A 19,039-nucleotide genomic window follows, 5' to 3' on the forward strand; every position below is an offset into this window, starting at 1 on the left:
GGGTCTATTCTTGGTCTTAATGGCAAGAAAAGAATATGTTTGAGATTTCAGTTGTTACCCTTATGTATCTTCATCATCTTATTTTGTCAATTTATACAGGCTTCTGTCAGCCTAAGATGTTAGTGGATCAGGGAACTGAAATCTGGGGAAATGCTGAGGGCAGAATTAGAAGTCTTTATCACATGAATTGAAAATTCAAATCCCTTTATCTTGTTATCTCTCTCTGAGGTTTTTACTCCATACATGTTTTTTCTATTCATTAGTGAGTTTGCAGTTAGGTTTTTTTTTTGTTGGTTTGTTTTAAAGTGTGTTTTTCCAGGACCCATCAGCTCCAAGTCAAGTAGTTGTTTCAATCTAGTTGTGGAGGGCGCAGCTCACACTGGCCCATGTGGGGATCGAACCGGCAACCTTGTTGTTAAGAGCACCGTGCTCTAACCAACTGAGCTAACCCGCTGCCCCTGCAGTTAGTTGTTTTATACTGCTTCAAATACTGCTTCAGGGAGAACTTCAGACAATTTACCTGTTGTTCCCCTTAGTTCATTTTTTAAAAAAAATTAATAGCAAAACATGACCCGTCTCGCCCGTTTTCCTTCCAGTGTGCTCCTCTTAATCCTGTGCTCTGGTAAACTGTCTTTTCCCTAAAGATTTCCCCTGAACAAGCCTAATTTTAGCGTTATAAGAATACTTTTCTTCATTTGACTCAAATCCAAGGCAAAAATTCTACGTTTAGTTCTCTGTTTCCCTAGATGTTAAGGTTTTGAACGTTTGTTGATTTGTGTTATTTACTTGTATAATCAGAAAAATAAGTTCATTGTGTTTGTACAGGACATTAGAAATAAGGAGGGGAAGTCACTCAAATGCTTGTTAAAGATTTTGTCATGTTCTTGACTTTTTTTTACACTCATTTTTATGTAGTTATGCATACCTACTTGTTTTCACTTAATAGTGTATCACAAGGTTCATCCTTTCACTGGTCTTCATAAAATATCACATGGCTGTGTACTATAATTAATCATTTTCCTGCTTAGATTTTTAAAAATTACAAATAAGTTGGTAATAAACATGTTCCTGTATAAATTTTTGAATTTCTTAGCTTAGGATAGCTTGCCCGAGGTGGAATTGCTGAGATAAGATTTAGATTTTTTTGAGGCAGAGGCATTTGCTTTTCTGAACCATTAACTTCTGATCCTCCCATGAATATATGAAAGTGCTTATTTCATGATAACCTCAGTCTGATTCAGTAGGATTTAAGAAATAAAATTGCTTTCTGTGATTTTTCTGTTAGAGACACCGTCGTTTATTAGACCCCTGGAGGACAAAGCAGTGAGCCGAGGTGAAACTGCAGTCTTGCAGTGCATAGCCGGGGGGAGTCCTGCCCCTCGCCTCAACTGGACCAAGGACGATGGCCCACTGCTGGTGACAGAACGGCACTTCTTTGCTGCAGCCAACCAGCTGCTCATCATTGTCGACGCCGGGCTCGAAGATGCTGGGAAATACACCTGCATTATGTCTAACACCCTTGGGACAGAACGTGGTCACATTTACCTCAATGTCATTTCCTCCCCCAATTGTGACTCTTCCCAGAGTGGCACTGGGCACGAGGATGACGGCTGGACCACAGTGGGCATTGTGATCATCGTGGTGGTCTGCTGTGTTGTGGGCACCTCTCTGATCTGGGTCATTGTCATTTACCACATGAGAAGGAAAAGTGAAGACTACAGCATCACCAACACAGGTGAGTGGTGCCCACTTGACACCTGTGGCTTGTACTGGAGTCAGGAATGTAGCGCAGTATTTACTGTAAAATGTAAAAAACTAAAGAGCTTTGATACTTTACGTGTAGTAGAAGGAAGAGATTTTCTGTTAAAGTGTTATATTTCCTTGATATAACGGAACCCCCCCGATGAATAATTTTAAGAATTTGTAGACACTCCCTGAAAACTTTGCTCTCATAAACATCTTACAGGTGTACGTTCTTTCCTTAATGCCTAGGGCCTATTTCTGTCGTAATTTCCCTGTGGGGAAGAGTGGAGCCCTTATGACTGAGCTCAGTCTTTCACCCCCCTCACCCTGAAATCCTGTAAGAGAAGAGGTCCAGCCAGATAAATTGTGAAAGTGTGCCTAGGAATAAGATTTTAGGCTTTAGGTTTTGTTTCTTTTGGTAATACTTTTAAGATGAAACTTTGAGAAGAATTCTAGTGAGAAATGGTTTTAGGGGAAAATTCCAAGGTACATAATCTTTTCCTGTCCAATAGTATCAAAGTGCACCACATTTGCAAAATAATCTTCTGAGTGTTGGCTTAAATTGCCTGGCTGTATTTGAGCGTTACATGCAGATTTCTCTTTTGCAGAGGAGCTGAATCTGCCTGCAGACATTCCCAGCTACTTATCTTCCCAGGGAACACTGTCTGAGCCACAGGAAGGCTACAGCACCTCCGAGGCCGGCAGTCATCAGCAGCTTATGCCTCCTGCCAGTGGGTATTTCCACAAAGCCACGGATGGTAATGACTGTTGCATGTGCTTACCACTTCAGCCCTATCCCGCTGAGTTTATTTTTCAGTGTACAGTTTCCCCCTTTAACCTGGAGCAATATTTTAAAGTAAAATACTCAATGAAAACGTTTGGCTTCATGCAAAATAGGGTGAAAACTGACGAAAGTCTTAACAGAGAAGAAAATCATCTGACAGAAAGGAGACACACATCCTTACACAAGAAATTGGGAGTACACAACAGAGGCTCCAAAACCAAAGTGTTACTATGGGAAGGAGAAGCTCTGGAAACTTTTTTTAGGTGTCTTTTATCTGATTCAGGCATGAGCACCCTTCAGACCATATCCAGGGGAGGTTTGTTTCTCCTGTGGACAGGTAGATATTCACTAAAGTTTAAAGGCTGATGATGATTTGCAGCGTTTATCGGAGAATGTCAGAGAGAGGTAAAATGTTCCCTACTTAAATGAGCCCGACTTCTCAACACTGCTTTTCTTCTCCCACTCCACCCTTCCCACAGGGAGTGACAGGACGCGGGGGTGAAGTAAGGGATAGGAGAATTGGGTTGGATTCCTGGTTCTTCGTTCCAGCTGTGTGGCCATGAACAAGTTACTTGAGATCTGAGCTTCAATTTCCTCATTTTTAAAATAAAATATTTTACAAAGAACTTCTCCCAAGAGTCTCACAGAATCTTTCAACAAATCTTTGTGGTACATCAAGTACTATATAAATGAAAGGTTACTCCATTTCTACAGAGATTTTTTTAGGCTGGGTGTTAGCAGAACTTCTCTGTTTAATCGATAAATTCGATTTTATTTTGGCTCTCTATAGAAAGGGGGGGATATTTCTAACTTTTTAAAAGAATACTTAAAAGCCTTTACTCTTTGAAATTTATGGGAACTAACCATTGCCTTCTGGGTTAAACTAAATTACTTTTAGGTCTCTTCCAGTTCTAACATTTTGTTGCTTGATCGTGAATAAGGAACTCGCTCTTGATTCCTCAGTGTCTTTCCCCTCTTTCCTCATTCAGTTTTCAAACCACATAAGAGTCCAGGGAGCTTATTACTAAACCTCTGCCAAACACGTATTTGTCAGACAGGACTCAGCCGTCGGAGGCTTTCTCTAGGGTACTTTAGCAACTAGTGTTGCATAACCTCTCGACTCATGAAAGTAATATGGGCTTTTGGGAGTCATTATAACTCCTTATTCTCTGCTTTAGTTTGCTTAAGTCAAACATGGCTTTTAGCCCAGTACCAGCCATATTTTGGCTTCCTTGGTTTGAGCGTGACCTTATTCAGGCTGGACAAAGATGGTCTAGTGTTGAATTCGGGAGCATGGGCTCTGGAGCCAGAGTGCCTGAGTTCAGATTTCAACTCCTCACTCTTTCAGTATGTCTTTGGGCAAGTTATTTAACTTCTCTGTGTTGTACTTGCCCCATCTGTAAAATGGTCATAATAATAGTACCTATCTCACAGGGATGTTGTGAGGATTGAATTAGTTACTTCACAGAAATACCTTGGAACTTCACCTGGTTTATAAAGTAAGTGTTGAATAAATGCCAGCGATGATGATAATGATGGCAGCTGCTGAAGAAAACTGATTGGCAAAGCTGGTTCCTTCACTGAAGGATGTTCGGGTTCTTTCCCATGTTGTCCTTAGGTGGCACTGCTACCCGGGTCATCTGCTCAGATTGTTACGACAATGCCAACATCTACTCCAGGACCCGAGAATACTGTCCGTACACCTATATTGCTGAGGAGGACCTTTTAGATCAGACACTGTCCAGCCTCATGGTCCAGATGCCCAAAGAGACATACTTGGCACATCCTTCCCAAGATGCTGCTACCCTGGAGAGCCTGGTCTTATCAGCAGACAGAGAGGTGTCTGCCTTTCCCACCAACCACGAGAGGATAAATGAGAAGAAGCTTCCCTCCACACAGATGAGCAATGGTAAAGGGCACAGTGGTTTTTGTTTATTTTGTTTTCACTTTCACCACCTTGGTTTTTCATTCTGTCATTTAGGTAGCACTCTGATTTGACAGGAAGCAATCAAGTTGGTATAATGGAGTAATTAGCTACTGTTAGCTGGTGGAAAGTAGAGCCAGAGATTTTGAGAGATTAGAGTTACAAAGAAGTCTGCATCTGAAGGATGAAAACAGCTTTTGTGGGAATAACAAGACCACACCTCTGACAATTTAGAAGCCATATAGAAAAAGCTTTTAAAAAGTTTCATATAGTCGTTAATTTTTTCTTCCATCTTTATTTAAATGACAGATTTGAAATGCTAAGGATATAATTTGGGCATACTTTGGTGAAGGTTTTCACTGAGATTTTAAAATGTTTTATTTGGTCACTGTGCTATCAGGTAAGTATTAAATGTCAATACCACTTGGCTAGTGTTTGCTTTTGTCTGTGAGGAATTAGGATCGGGGCTGTGAGTGGGAAAGCAAATTTGGGATGGTGTCCTCGGTCCCACATAGCCCAGTAAAAGGAATATGTATTGTGTTACAATCTGCACATTGTATTGTGCAGATGAGTCATTTGATAACTCGTTGGTCAGTAAAACAAAACGAAACACTTTCAAGACAGTGAAGGGCACATGCCTTCCTGTTCATCCAGCCTTTTCATCAGCTGTCACCCTCTGTCATCCTGAAATGGAAAGACACTGGAGGTAGGGGGGGTGAGAACCGGAGGTGCACAGAGGAGGGCAGTGTAGAGTGGCGCTTCCAGGAACGGCTCTGGCAGGAGTAAATGACCTGACCTGGGACTTTTGAGATGTGCTCTGTTGTTCTTAATTAAGGGACCAACACTAAAGATTTTAAAGAGGGTACAGGTCAGAAAAAAGTATACTGTTAGTGAAATGAGTGTCTTGTTTTTAAAGTTCAGTGTCCATGAAAGAAATGCACCAACACTGAATCCATTTTCCCGTGCATTGCATCCTTTCCCTGACTTCGGGATATCTGACACGTTCATCTGGTCTGTCAGGGAGGAGATGAGCAGACGCGAGTGTGTGGGTGCAGTGCTCATGCTCACCCAGGCTGCCCTGGCTCCTTGGTGCTCAGTGTTGGCTGTCAGCATCCGGGTCACCTCGGAGCTTGTCAGAAATGCACGTCATGATCCTACCCGACCTGGTGAACCAGAGTCGGTATTTTAACAGCATCCCCAGGTTCTTTCTGTGCATATTAAAGCTTGAAACCTGCTTGAAACCTGCTTGAAACCTGCTTGAAACCTGCTTGAAACCCTGCTTTCGCTTACTTTTCACATGGGTTTTTTATTTTATTGTATTTCTGAGCATTTGTTTCCAGAATGTTTGGCTAGCTTTTTCTAAAATGCATTCTCATGAAGTTAATATAACTTTCAGTAAACAATCTCTGGGCAGAGCTCTCCACTGCAGTAAAAAAGGAGAATGAGAAATTCATATTTTTGAGACCAAAGTACAGATAATCTGATTTAAAATCGCTGCTTTTGGTTATTTTGTTGTTAGAATTATTGGCATGCTAGACGCTGGAGGGAAATGGTTGTTTATTTTTAAGACAGTTTTTTTACATAGGCATTTAATTGTTATTTAAAAATGTAATGGCTGCTCTGAATCAGTTTTGATCTATGTATCATGCAACTTGCGTTACAATATGGATACTATTAGTCTGTTTTCCGTGTGTCTAAAGAGTTTTATTTTCAAAATTTTGTAGTAACAGAACCACTAATAGGCTAAAGTAGATGACATATCGCTTGGATTCAGTAAATAATTGGTTGAGTTTGTTGAGTAGAAGGGTTTGAAAGACCATAGTTCCAGATTTTCTTTTTTTTAGTTGTTGCTAAGAAGATGGCCAGTATATATTTGATTTCCAGGTCCTTATTCAGGAATATTGCACATCTTTATTTCTTTGAGGATTTGGGTAAAAGAAAATTAAATTTTAGAAAATTTATTTTGAGCCTGTCTTCGCCACTGATAATTCTTGTCTTTAATTCTCAGAAACATTTCAACGGCCTCTGTGGAACGTAAGCAAAGAGCTAGGCCTGCCTCATCTTCCCTTTTCCCAGCAACCGGTCCTTGAGTCGCCACAACTTCATGCAAATGAGGGCCTGGCAGAGAGTGGTCCAGACTGTTCCGCGTCCCCCACGCCTTGTCACAGGTCACCTGACCATGCTTTTGATTTTAGTAGGACTCGGAACGTTCAAGATGGTAGTGAGGGCACATGAAACTCATTCCAGGATGAAATCTGGGCAGAGACCCAAATTAATTTTGTATTTACTACCTCAGAGTTCAGAAGACACCCCCGAGTCAGCATTTGCTTTAGTCTTTGTCTACAGTTACATCTGACCACACCAAGGTACCCCAAGCATTTGTTTGGGCTTCTGTCTGACAAAGGAGGAGTAGTGGCTGACGGAAATGGGTACATCTGATAAGAAATGTGCAGCAGGGGCCGAGGAAGATACAAGACAAATGTGTTTCCTGATGGTTCCATGGGGATGTGCCCACGTGTGCATTGCACATTAGGAAGAATCTCGTTGCTGCTTGATATGCTGATTGTCTCAACCCGCAAAGTGACTCTGAGAAAGCATCACCGTTCTGTTTTGCCTTCCAAAGAACAAAAATAACTTCGGAGCCCTCTGGGAAGTGCTCCTGAGAGTCCTCGGTGGTGGTTAGCATATAGTTGAGGCTGGGGCTTTGATATTCAAGGTCTTGGACAAGAATCCCAGGCTTGACCCACTGTCACCAGGTCAAGGGGTTTTGTATTCATGTGAATATTTTTTTGGGGGGGAGGTCCCTATCACCCAGGGATCTCATTGTAAATATATGTGCATTTATAAATAATTTTTGTATTCATTGACCATATGTGTTGGCTACAATGTAAATATTTTTGATATGCCAAAATTATATATATAATCCAGTTACAATATTGACAGCAGCTTCTCAGACCACAGATTTTTGTATATCTTGGGTTTAAAGTTTCAAAAATGTATTTGTTAAGTATATGTATAGAGGCAGGGTCCCTAGCGATTGCGTACACACAGACACAATCCTGGTGTAATTAACCACTTCATACCTGAAGGTTCATACATCTCATCATTTGCCATCTGTTTATAAGTGCCAGGTAATATTACCTTCCTAGCATAAAAAGGCTCTTTCAAAAGACTAGCAGTCTTGTCATAGCCATATGCACATAGATAAAGGAAAACTTGTTTGGAGAATAGCTTCTTTCAACAAAGTACTTAGTTGAGAAAGCCAAAGATTGCTTCTTTTCTGTGTTTGTTTTCTTATAATGTCTCTTCTACCGATGCACAGTGTATCTTAAGAAGGGAAGAAGGCTTTCGGGAGTGGAAGAACGTGCAGAAATTCTTACACTATAAAGCTTTAGAGTGGTCCTTGTTTTGTACAAGTGATTATTTAAGCCAAAAAGTTTTCCTGAATTTCTGAGAGAGAGCTTTATTTAAACAAAGGACTTAACACTAATGGAATGAACTGAGGTTCTTTCTTTGTGCTTTCAGATTTCCTTACATAGGCTGTCATATGCTGTCCTCTAAATCTATTAAGTGTACTGATTATGAATAGATAACTTCAATCACTTAAGTGACAATATCTATTTCTGAGTCATTGTGCATTTCAAGGGTTCTAAACTCACATAGTTTCTCAGCTTTTTGCTAGAAAGCCCAGCTGAATTTCATACTGTGTCCCCAAAAATAAGACCTAACCGGAAAATAAGCCCCAGCATGAGTTTTCAGGATGACATCCCCTGAACATAAGCCCTAGTGCGTCTTTTAGAGCAAAACTTAATATAAGACCCAGTCTTATTTTCGGGGAAACACAGTACTAGTTTTCAATCCTAAATTTTTCTCCGACAGGCAGCAGCACTTCTTTAGTTGTTTTTACCACTATGCCTTTTTCCCCCCTTTTTTAAACTGTCAGCCTCCGTTCATTTTCACTTTGAACGTCTTAAATATCACTGTTTTCCTATCCCTTCCATTTATGGTCCCTCTTCTTACTTACTAGATTGTCGTATAATTTGCACTGACTTAGACTCAAGAGACGACGTAGTTCCTCGCTCTGCTCCTTACTAGTTGTGTAATCAAGGGCTAGTTCCATTACTTCTCAGCCCGATTTTCTCATTTATGAAATGAGGGCATTTTACTAGATGCTCTAAAGCCCTTTCCAGCTGTAACATTCTATGAATCTGTGATCCCTCCAGGACCAAGGAGGATTATGCTACTCTAATGAAAAGCTGCTTTCATGAAATGTTTGTTCGAGTAGAACAAGGGTGATGCTGCTGCTTACTCTGACTTGAGCCAGATTTATTTCCTCTCTAGCAGGAGTAATGGTACAAGAAATACTCTTGAGGAGAAGAAATACTCTGCTTCTAAACAGACTCAGTAAACAGAGACTCTTGACTCCATTGAAAGCCACCCTTTGCTCTCTAGAACAGCAGGTCTAAATGCTACTGTTACACCACACCAAAGTTCCAGAATCCGGAGAGGTGTGCCACAGCTAATCGGTGGCTAGTTTGTGACTCCTTTACCTTTCTCATGTGTTCGCGGCTACCCCTGTAACTATACAGCACTCTCACTCACATTCTGAGACTTGCCTGAGTGAAAAAGGGTGGAGTTAGAGCCAGACTGGAGGAGAGCATCAGCTGTTATGTGTGAGAGGACAAAACAGGCTGTGAACCAGCGTTCTAGGAAACTTCAAATACGAGTGCTGCGTCTGCTCTAGCAGTGGTCGTTCTGCTGCTGGTGTCAGAGGCCGGTCTCCTGCATGGCCAGGTTCTCCATGATGGCAGCTCACATGGTTGAGATGTTCTCCCAGATATTTCTGGCTTGCCTTCATAACTAAACAACTTGCTTAAAAAACTAGTCAGGACTTTGTTTACATGTGAATAGCCAACCCCTGTTCTTAAAAAAAAAAGAATTTGATAAATGTTGATCATAGGAGGAATTCCTGAAACTTTTCATACCGTGTATGTTTTTGACCAAGCAGTGATGTATCTCTCTACTAGAACCAGGATCGGTGGCTCATCAGTGTTTCTTTCCAGCACTCTAATGTTTGCCTCTGGCCAGTTTAATCAGGGATGTTGCAAGAAGCACCGCAGACTAAAATGCTGAGAAAACTACTCTGCCCCCGACTCCGTTACCACTTCCTGTCAGGAGGGATGCATACATTCTGTTCATTTATTTGTGCCCCTCTTAGACGGATTCTTCAAGTCTACCTGGAAGAACTAACATTATCCTTGAACTCCAAGCCTTACTGGCTTTCTGTCCCTCAGCAGCTTCTGAAATGCTTTCCCTAGTATTCAAGTTACTACATAGGATAGGAACGAGCAACACCCAGCCCAGTGTGCGGTCCCGTCTATGGCACCACCTCAGAATGCTTTAAAAAAATGTATTTTTCTGAAGGTAACTTGCATGTTTAAAAACAGTTGCCTTCATATTGCCCATTCGGATTTTGTAAAGGGAACATTAAGATGTCAAGCAACTTAGACTCTTACTCATTTTCCTAAGAAATGGGAGATATGGCAAAAGTCTTTACTTAAAGGATTATCATACAGAATAAGGATGAGATGCACTCTATTCCAGAAGAACGGGGCAGTGTATTCAGTGGGGCAGAAGTTACAGGGAGGCGCAGTACATTCTTGCCAGTAATTCTACATAAGCTCTCTCTAACCGTTAGATTTGTCTGACAATTGGATACAGCCTTTTGTGGGAAAAGGACACACAGAAACTAAAGAATCATCTGTTAATAGCATTGAAGAAATTTCTGCATTGAGACGGAACACGAGCAAGATGACTTTTAGGTCTCTGTTTTATCATTGGAAATCACCAGAAGCAATTTGATGTTCTTAAAAATTTGTCCTTCAGAATCCTGTCTATGCAGTAAGTATAGAGCACTCAAGAATTTTTTTAAAAAAGAATTTTGGGTTTGGTTGACAAAAGGAGCCTGTTCTGTGTTAATGGCTGAAAACGTGAAACTCTGGGCTTGCTTTTCTGAGAGAATCTATAACTAGTTATTAACACAAATGGCATTACCATAGTAAAAAATTTAAAAGCCTATAATGTATTATAACCCTCCCTTTTACTCTTTAATTTTTATTCCTGTTTCTTCTAATCAGTGGCACTCCATTTTGAATGGGGTTGGAATTGTGTTCAGTTTTATACCAATATTTTACCCAAGTGAGTTCCAGCCTTTTCTGTTCATTTGAATATCCACAGAAATGCCAAGAGGGTAACAGAGCAACAGAGGTTAATTTGCTGTCATTGTCACTTTATGCTACATCCTCCATTTCTTATTTTGCTTCTTGATGCAGATTACAAAGGTAATGGACCTTAAAGGTCGAGCCAAGATTTTTTTGGCAACTTGCAAGTAATGTTTCATTTTTCTATTACATGGTCTCTTTCCCAGTTCAGTTTGGCAAATATTTTTCTTTCCTGCTTCTTCTAACTTACAACTTTTTTGTTTGGAATACAATAAACCAACATCAGTTAGCCTCAAAATTCTTTCTATTTTGGACAACTGCCTGGTTTGTTGCAAAAATAACAAGTTTTGACTTGAGAGATATATTACAAGCTGCTCTTAACAAAACACCTGAAAGCCCACGAATCATCTGAAGGTTTTGTGGGTACCAAGGTGTGTGTACGCACGTGTGTGTGTGTGTGTGTTTTAAGAGTAATAATGGACCTGCTCCCTCAGTGTTGTGTGGTGTGTTTTTTAGCAATCCTAATCTCCACCAAGCGCGTGGGGTGAAGGTGAAAAGCAGTGCAATTTGAGCCTGTTTTCAAATGTAAGGAGTGTAATTATCAACTGTAATTGTCTTGAAAGAGAAATTGATCATCAGGTGGTCAAGTGCTCTTGGAATATGTCTTGGCTACTTAAAGTGGCCTCTTGATCTATAGAGAGACTCTTTCTTTGTACCCCGTCCTTTCCCCCAGTTCTCCTTTGTTCCCTTTGGGATATCAGTCTGAGCAGCCCCGGTACCAGATGTCCCTAAAGAGAGAGAGAAGCCAAGGTGTTGAGTGTGGCCTTTCCTGGTATCTATTTATATTTTCTCACACATGAGAATGTATATTTTATAAAGCATGTGTTTGTCTACTTGTTTGTCTACTGTAATATGTCTTCAATAAAGCTAAAATACATTACGATTCTCTGGTCTTTGCATGCGTCAAGTACAGCAGCAAAATGGTGCATTTCTAAGTTTGTGGGGTTTTGAGAGGGTCTCCAAATCGCTGTACAAATTAAATGGGCAGGAGTCCTGCTCTATTTCCTGCTGTATCTGAGTCACACACTGCCTGCACATGCCCCAGGTGCCCCCTGCACCCCCGGGGGCTGGCACTGTGTTCTCTGCCTTCCTTGCGGTGTCGACCATGGTGCACGATGCCAACCATGGTGCACGATGCCGACCATAGTGCACGATGCCTGGCAGGATGGAAACAAACCTACTTAATAGTTCTTGAGAAAATAAGAGTGCCTTCTGCACAGGGAATCATTTGAAGGCAGCATTTTTTATTTTAAATTTGTATTGGGGGATATTGGGGAGTAGTGTGTTTCTCTAGGGCCCATCAGCGCCAAGTGTTCTCCAACCTAGTGGAGGGCGCAGCTCAGCTCCAAGTCCAGTCTCCATTTTCAATCTTTATTGCAGGGAGCGCAACCCACCATCCCATGTGGGAATTGAACCTGCAACCTTGTTGTTGAGAGCCCACGCTCTAACCAGCTGAGCCATCCGGCTGCGCATAAGGCAGCATTTTCTAACTTGGTAAATCTTTGATTAACAAAATATTGGAAGAATGTCAGTATCCTGCTCCACTTTCTCACTGTACCATGCTCGGGGCCATTTTCTTTGAGACTGTCAGTTTGAAGGCTGGGGATCGCGTTGTGTACTTCTGCTGTACTTGATTCTCTATGAGGTACATCCCACAGGTGTTATCTTACCTGAATCTCACAACACTCTTAAAATGTAGATTGGGCAGATCATTTTAATCTCCACTTTTTGTAGTTCAAAAACTGGCTTGGTGGCATCACTCATACAGGATCAAAAAGCTTTTAGGCAATAAAGTCAGGATTTGAATCCAGATTTTCTGACTCATAGTCAGGATTTTTTCCACTGTGATACCTTCCAGTTCTGAACTGAGTGTCATGTCGATTGTCTTCATACACATTTGAATAAAAACCCTTTTGGGCATTGATCACTTCCAATATAGTGAAAGTTTGGACTGGAATGAACACTGGAAGCTGATTTTTACTGTATTCCTGATAGGAGAACAGACTTTCATTTTCTTACAAGGCTGGAAGGAAGAAAGATGCCACGGTCTCACTAATTTTTGTTTTGGAGTGTGATCTACTAGGACCCAAGTAGTGGCATCTGTTGACTGAGGAGAGTCTTTCACACTCTGAGGGCTATTTAGAAGCTTGGAACCCAGTGCTTAAGCTCTCTCTGCTGCAGGACTAGATGCCACAGATTGATACTTTTGTAAAAATTCAATAAGGATGAATTTCTAGGGGAAAAAAAAAGAAAGTTCTCATAGATTTAACAGATATAAAATTACACTGTCAAACTGCTGCTTCTAGATGCTTACTCTTCATTTCTGTGCTTGGTCGTGGACCAGTAGCAAACAGTTTGTGGAGAGAGACAGGTCTGCAGACCATGTGTGAAGGAGCTGCTGTGACCACGTTCACAGTTGTGTGTCACGAAGACATTTCTGGCTCATTTCTGGAGGTTCTTTTATTCTTGCTGGTTTGCAATGGTTGAAACTGAGAACTGGGCTTCTGTCTGGAGGCCTCCCTGACCAGAAGCAACAATGAAAACACCTTTTTGGCTCAGGCGCCTCTCCCTGCACATCTCAGAGGCGTGCGGGAGTCCTTTGTAACATGCCACCTGTTCTCCCGTCGTGCTGTGAGTCTGGCCAGTGTTCTCAGTGGGTTGCCTCAGGCTGTGACTTTTGTTACAAGGGAAATTCTGTCATGAGAGACTCTTAAGGGAAGAGGAAGAACACAGGTCATCGTCCAAAGAGGGAGGGAGATGGTCTGATTCTGCGGGGTCCGTTGAGAACTGTGGAATCACTATCGTGAGGCGTCACTGGGGACGTCTCATCTGCCGCCTCTGCTGCAGCCTTTGTTCAGCCAATCAAGAAGTATTTCTTGAAATCCCTAGGACAGATTTGTCACTTTATGTAGTTCACAGACCATCACCAAGGCTAAGTGCAAAGCACTTTGACAAAAAGAGGCCAGCCAATAGGAAGCATTAATCACAATTCTTGCTAGGAAGAAATAATGCTATAATAGCAATACATCCGGCCCACCCCTTCCATATACTGTTAAGCACGTCACATACCTAACTTTTATTTTCACAGCAATCCCTTTGAGAGAGAGATTAGTCCCACTTGACAGATGATACAGGTTCAGCAACTTGCCCAAATTCACATACTTAACAAGCAGTAGAAGCAGGGGTTGAAATTACGCTTTATGATTCCAAGGCACACGTTCCAAGGCACACGTTCTTTCCCTCTGCTTTGTCAGTCTTTGTTACAGACTGAATCGTGTGCCCTAAATTCATATGTTGAAGCCCTCATCTCCACTACCTCAGAATGTGACTAGATAAGGTCTTTAAAGAAGTAATTAAAATGAGGGTTTTTGTTTTTTTTTAGGGAAGACCCTAATCCAATATGGCTTCTGTCCTAGAAAACAGACATTTAGACACCAGACATGTGTGCGCACCGAGGAAAGACCATGTGAGGACACAGAAGGCAGCCATCCGCAGACAGACCAACACAAGAGGCTTCGAGAAAATCTGCCAGCATTTATCTTGGACTTCAAGACTCCAGAACTGCGAAAAAGTAAACCGCTGTTGTGTAAGCCACCCAGTCTGTGGTATTTTGTTATGGCAGCCCGAGCAAACTAATACAGTCTTCCGATAACCCAGCCAGGATGGTAGAATTTTCTTAGAACTCAGGCTAGGTGATTTACCTACGGTCACATGCTCCAAAGCTGAGCCATGCTGTCTTCTGGTCCCAGTCAGTGCTTTAGATACTGAGAAGCACTGCAGAGAAACTGGAAATGAAACCCACCACCACGGGCTGGCGTGCTGGAGACCTGATGCTCTACACCTCCCCAGCCTCTCAGAAGTTCCAACAAAAGGCGACTGCCGCACTGAAAGATGCGTGCCCAGAAAGCAAGGAACTGACATGTGTTTACAGCATAAGTGATCGGAAGCCGAGTGCATCTGGGAACAAAGCAGCAAACTATTTGGAGCATTCCAGAGTGCGTGCTTTTAAGCTCCCATTTTATTCTCACCCAAGGAGAAACCAGGCTTTTGGATCAGTAAGTAGAATCCCATATGTGGAATTACTGGCCGTTCTTGAGTTACACGCCAGATCCAGTAGTTTAATGTTGTGTCCCTTTTATATCCCCCATTAAAGCCAATGTGAATTCCAGGCTCAAAAACAATAGGCACGTGGTTCAAGTCGCCAAGTGATAGAACCTAGCTTGAATTATTTATTCTGGGTAAGCTCCAGAGACAAGTGCACGGGTGTACGTACCAGGCCAGAAACAGCTAGTGCAGAGAAGAAATACTAGGTTGGTGCAAAAGTAATTGTGGTTCAAAATGTTAAAAATAATCGCAAAAACTGCATTTACTTTTGCACCAACCTAAAATAGTATGTCGTCAAACAATGAATGACTGCTGCTTCCTGATCTTTCTACATATAACCTGGGGGGTGGGTCGTCCAGGGACCTCACAAATAGGCTTTTCCTGAAAAGGAACTTACGGTTATGGTTCAAGTGTGTGACATTGAGAACTTCAAACACATGGAGAAGCACAAAATCACAATAAATTGCAGATTTGGGGGGAAAAGCAGTATGGTGTTGGCAGGAGTTGTGCCTCCTCCATAAGCACCAGCTTTCTCACCTTTTCTAGACCTTAGTCGCCCATCTCACCTGCTAAATGCCTGCCAGTTCCTGGAGGTCCCTTGAGGGCAAAAGACTTTAATACCGAGGAAGGTAAGAAGTTTGAAAACTCCCTTCTGTCTCCCCTGTTGGAAATCTCAGTGTGTCTTCCTTTGGGCAGCCTTAATTTAGAGAAGGTCCTAAGAGCTGGCTGGCTGGGTACATTACTTTCCTCATGCCAGGAAAGGGATTTTGTGAAGAGACATTCCAATTTACAGAGATGACTGGTTCATTTTGCCCACAAGTCCTTTCTTGTGTCTAATTTAAGTTCTAGCAGATGAAGACTTGTTAGTGAAATGGGTTTTGAGGCTGGTGGAAGAATTTAAGAATGGCATCGAATTTTTTTCTGTAGCTCTAGAAGGAGGGTGTGGCTCTTAGAATAAATACCCTTGGTGTAGACAACAAACCTGCTCTGTTTTCTGTCCCCACTAAACCTCCAGTCCTGAATGTTCCTTCCTTCCTGCTGTCCTACGCTTCCTCCATCCCCAAGTAAAAGAGTCTGGGCAGGAGAAGCAAGAAACCAAACTCCCAAGGCCCCAACCTGCCGACCGTGATAGAAATCCCCTTTAGCCGGGGCTGCAATGTTGTGCCAGGACAGCTGGCTGCTGGTGTTGAAGGTTCCCTGGGGTCAGCCAAAATAGAATTTGACTCCCCGAGCCCTGCATTTACCATGTGGTTATTAAAAGTCAGTGGTTGGAGCAGGCCTTTGAAACACAGCCGGATTCCACTCCTACAAGTTGTGGGAACGTAAGCCAGCGCCTTAGGTGCTTTGTGCTTCATTATCTGTAAAGTGGAAATAAACTTGCCTGCCTTATATGGCTGTCGAGAGGGTTAGATGAGCTAATGCACGTGAAGTGCTAAGCGCAGTGCCCACCATAGCACTCCATAAAGATTAGCTATTGTTACGGGCGCTCGGGCTAAGCGCTGCTCTTTCTCTTCCTTCCCCTCCCAGGAGGGAACTCACTTTATCAGAAGAAGAGTTACGAACACTTGCATGGGATTTTATAGGGGACAAAGATCCTGTCTGATTCAAATCAAAGGAATGAAGTAGGAAACGAACTCAGGAGAAGTTATTTCAGTGTCACTGAGAAACTTGGGGCTCTCAAAGTGAATTGTGTGAACTGACCTTCAGTGGGCATTATTCCTGAAGGAAGGTCACCCTGGGTCCATAAATTCCACCTTATCGTGTAGTCCTTATGATGGTGTAAGAATTCTTGCACCAATCTGTAGCAAAATGAATTGCTTTTCAGAATAGTCTTTGGGTACTGAATATGGAGCGGAGAGACGGTGGCATTGGGAAAATGAATCAGAACACTTGAGTGCAAATCTTGGCTACGTCGCGTACAGGAATACGACTCAATTCTTGTAGCCGCCATTTCCGTCTCTGCAAGAGAGCAGTGATGATAACACTCATCTCAAGATCATACCTCAAGATTGCTGTAAGCGCCAAGCAGACTTGTTCCTACTGGGGAGAAGCAAACACTGCAGTTTTAGTAAATCGAACTCATTTGGGAGCGTGGGTAAAGGAGATGGCAGCTTCACTTCCTCTGGGCCCTTTGGCCAGTCGGTGGACTGCACTTTATCCATGAGGCACTGCTGTAGCTTTGTAATAGATCCAGACATCATTCTAGTTTACCCGTGGCGGATCAGGGTTTCCTCTATGGGGAGCCCCTGTCGGAATTGGTGGCGATCTGAAGAGAAAGCAGCAGCTGCTTGCAGGCAAAGACGTGTTATGGCCTCTGCGGGCCCTCCCTGGACACTGCGCCAGCTGCTGCCCCCAAGCAGCGTGAGCTAGGACACTTGGATGGCCAGTGAGAGCTTGGATATTGTATGTGTCTTGTTTTCTAATTAGACGTAACAATTTGATAAGCCTAGTAGTATGAAGCGAAATTGCTGCTCTGGCAAAGGAATGAACAGAAAAACTTAAAGTAAGAGGATTTAAAAAAAAACAAACAACAACTTGGTCAGTTTGGGAGTTTGGCTTACCTTTCTTGATACTCTGCTACCATCTGGCTTGGATTTTCTTTGGGCAAACATAACTCCATGCTGATTTTGAACTATTGGCGTATCTTTGATGCCTTTGTAGCCTCCTCCAGCTACTTCTGAATAAATGGCCCATGATAAATGTGTGTTCATGCTTAGTGGAGGGCAGCCAGTTCCAGAAATGTAAGCAGAATCAACAAACTCTCCCCCAGAGGAGGCCTCATCCATTGAAAAACCACTTTCCCAAGCTCGCCAGAGGGATAGGAGGAGAGGAGCAGATGGGTTGGGGTCTGGACTGTCGGGCAAACGGCGTTTTCTTAAGATGTTTGCCCTTCAGATTGAGATTTTAGAGTATGTGACATGCTCATTTAGAGGCAGCGACATTCTCACACTGGTCCCTGGATGTAGAGGAAATCCTGTCCCAATGAGAAGCAGAGACATTTCAGCCCTTGATGACCTCATCAGCAAACAACAGAGGGGTTTGGGAAGGGCCTGATGGGGTCTCCTGAAGGGTCCGCTGCCATTTTCTTGCCTTTTAGTCCTGGGAACCTCCCTTTTCCGCCCTTTTCCTCCTACGCAGGCAAATTGTAAAACATACCTACACATTCATTCGAACTAGAACTGGCCTCTAGGTGGTGCTTTAGCACAGAGAATGGCCGTGCCGGCGGCGCCTCGGTCCACCATTTCTCAGGGATGTCGTTGTATAAGGGGACTCACGGAAATCTGGCTTCTCGGGCTGCACAATGGAGGGGAGACAGAGACTTTGTCACTGTTCACGCTGAGACACTGAAGAGGTCAGGGGTTGGCGCGGGGCTGCAGAAATACCTCGCTCGTCCCAACTGGGGTCCCTGCCATGACACAGCCCAGGGCCGCAAGGTTTGGGCTTGGCCTGCGGGGAGAGTGGGCCCAGAGCGTCAGGCTGTCCTGTTGCTCCCACGAGGCCTCGCCGAGGCTCACCGCCCCGGACGGAGCACATAACTTGGCTGGCTGCCTGCCCAAGGCCTCCAGACATGACCGCCAGCTCCTGGGTTTAAATCCTGCCCCTCCTCCCCACACACCTCATTCTCACCCTCTGCTATTTACAAAGCACTTTCCCCTGTGTGATCTCATTTGCTGCTCCTAAACTCCCAGGGGAAGGAGGGACAGAGTGGGGCCCTCCCTTGCTCTCTGGAGCCCTGGGAGGACACAGTGCAATCTAAAGCTCACTTTCCTGGTCTCTACCAGCACATAGCAACTTCCTTGGGGGCAGCTATTGAATTCAGCTGAGTGGTTTCAGGGCTTAGCACAGGATGCCTGGTCAGGAGGAGGTGCTCAGAATTGTTTACTGAATGAGTTAATATTTTCAGAGGGAAAAAAACTGAACTGCAGGACAGAAGGTGGTAAAGTCCAGTCTAGAAGTTAGGGCTTCAGGCTGCTAGGACCCGTGACAGGGCTTCACCAGGCACTAATTACATCACATGGTTTCCCAATCAGAAATGCAGTTTGCTAGGACGTAGAGGGACCAGTGCGGACCTGTGTCCACGCCTGGCTCTCAAGAGTGGCTCAGGCCCGAGGCCCAGTCTGCTGTCTGTCGGGGACACTACGAGATGTGGCTCTGGGGGTGTGTGGCCTTTATGAGGCTTTTCTCTATCCAGTCATTATTCAC

General features: G+C 43.3%; 1 protein-coding gene across 3 annotated transcripts in view; it reads left to right on the forward strand.

The window, feature by feature from the left end:
• The window catches only part of LRIG2 (leucine rich repeats and immunoglobulin like domains 2), a 48,428-nt gene extending 36,829 nt beyond the window's left edge, over nucleotides 1-11,599 (forward strand). For 2 of the 3 annotated variants that reach the window (XM_033092835.1, XM_033092837.1), the window contains 4 exons: nucleotides 1,286-1,735; nucleotides 2,352-2,501; nucleotides 4,146-4,436; nucleotides 6,460-11,599. In XM_033092835.1, the coding sequence (XP_032948726.1) occupies nucleotides 1,286-1,735; nucleotides 2,352-2,501; nucleotides 4,146-4,436; nucleotides 6,460-6,686 (1,118 nt within the window). In that variant the 3' untranslated portion in view covers nucleotides 6,687-11,599. The remainder of the gene's footprint in view (nucleotides 1-1,285; nucleotides 1,736-2,351; nucleotides 2,502-4,145; nucleotides 4,437-6,459) is intronic. The other variant, XM_033092836.1, reaches the window with a different exon arrangement.
• Nucleotides 11,600-19,039: the final 7,440 nt, after the last annotated feature.

Source organism: Rhinolophus ferrumequinum, chromosome 22, assembly GCF_004115265.2.
Source record: "Rhinolophus ferrumequinum isolate MPI-CBG mRhiFer1 chromosome 22, mRhiFer1_v1.p, whole genome shotgun sequence".
In the NCBI taxonomy this organism is placed as follows: domain Eukaryota; kingdom Metazoa; phylum Chordata; class Mammalia; order Chiroptera; family Rhinolophidae; genus Rhinolophus; species Rhinolophus ferrumequinum.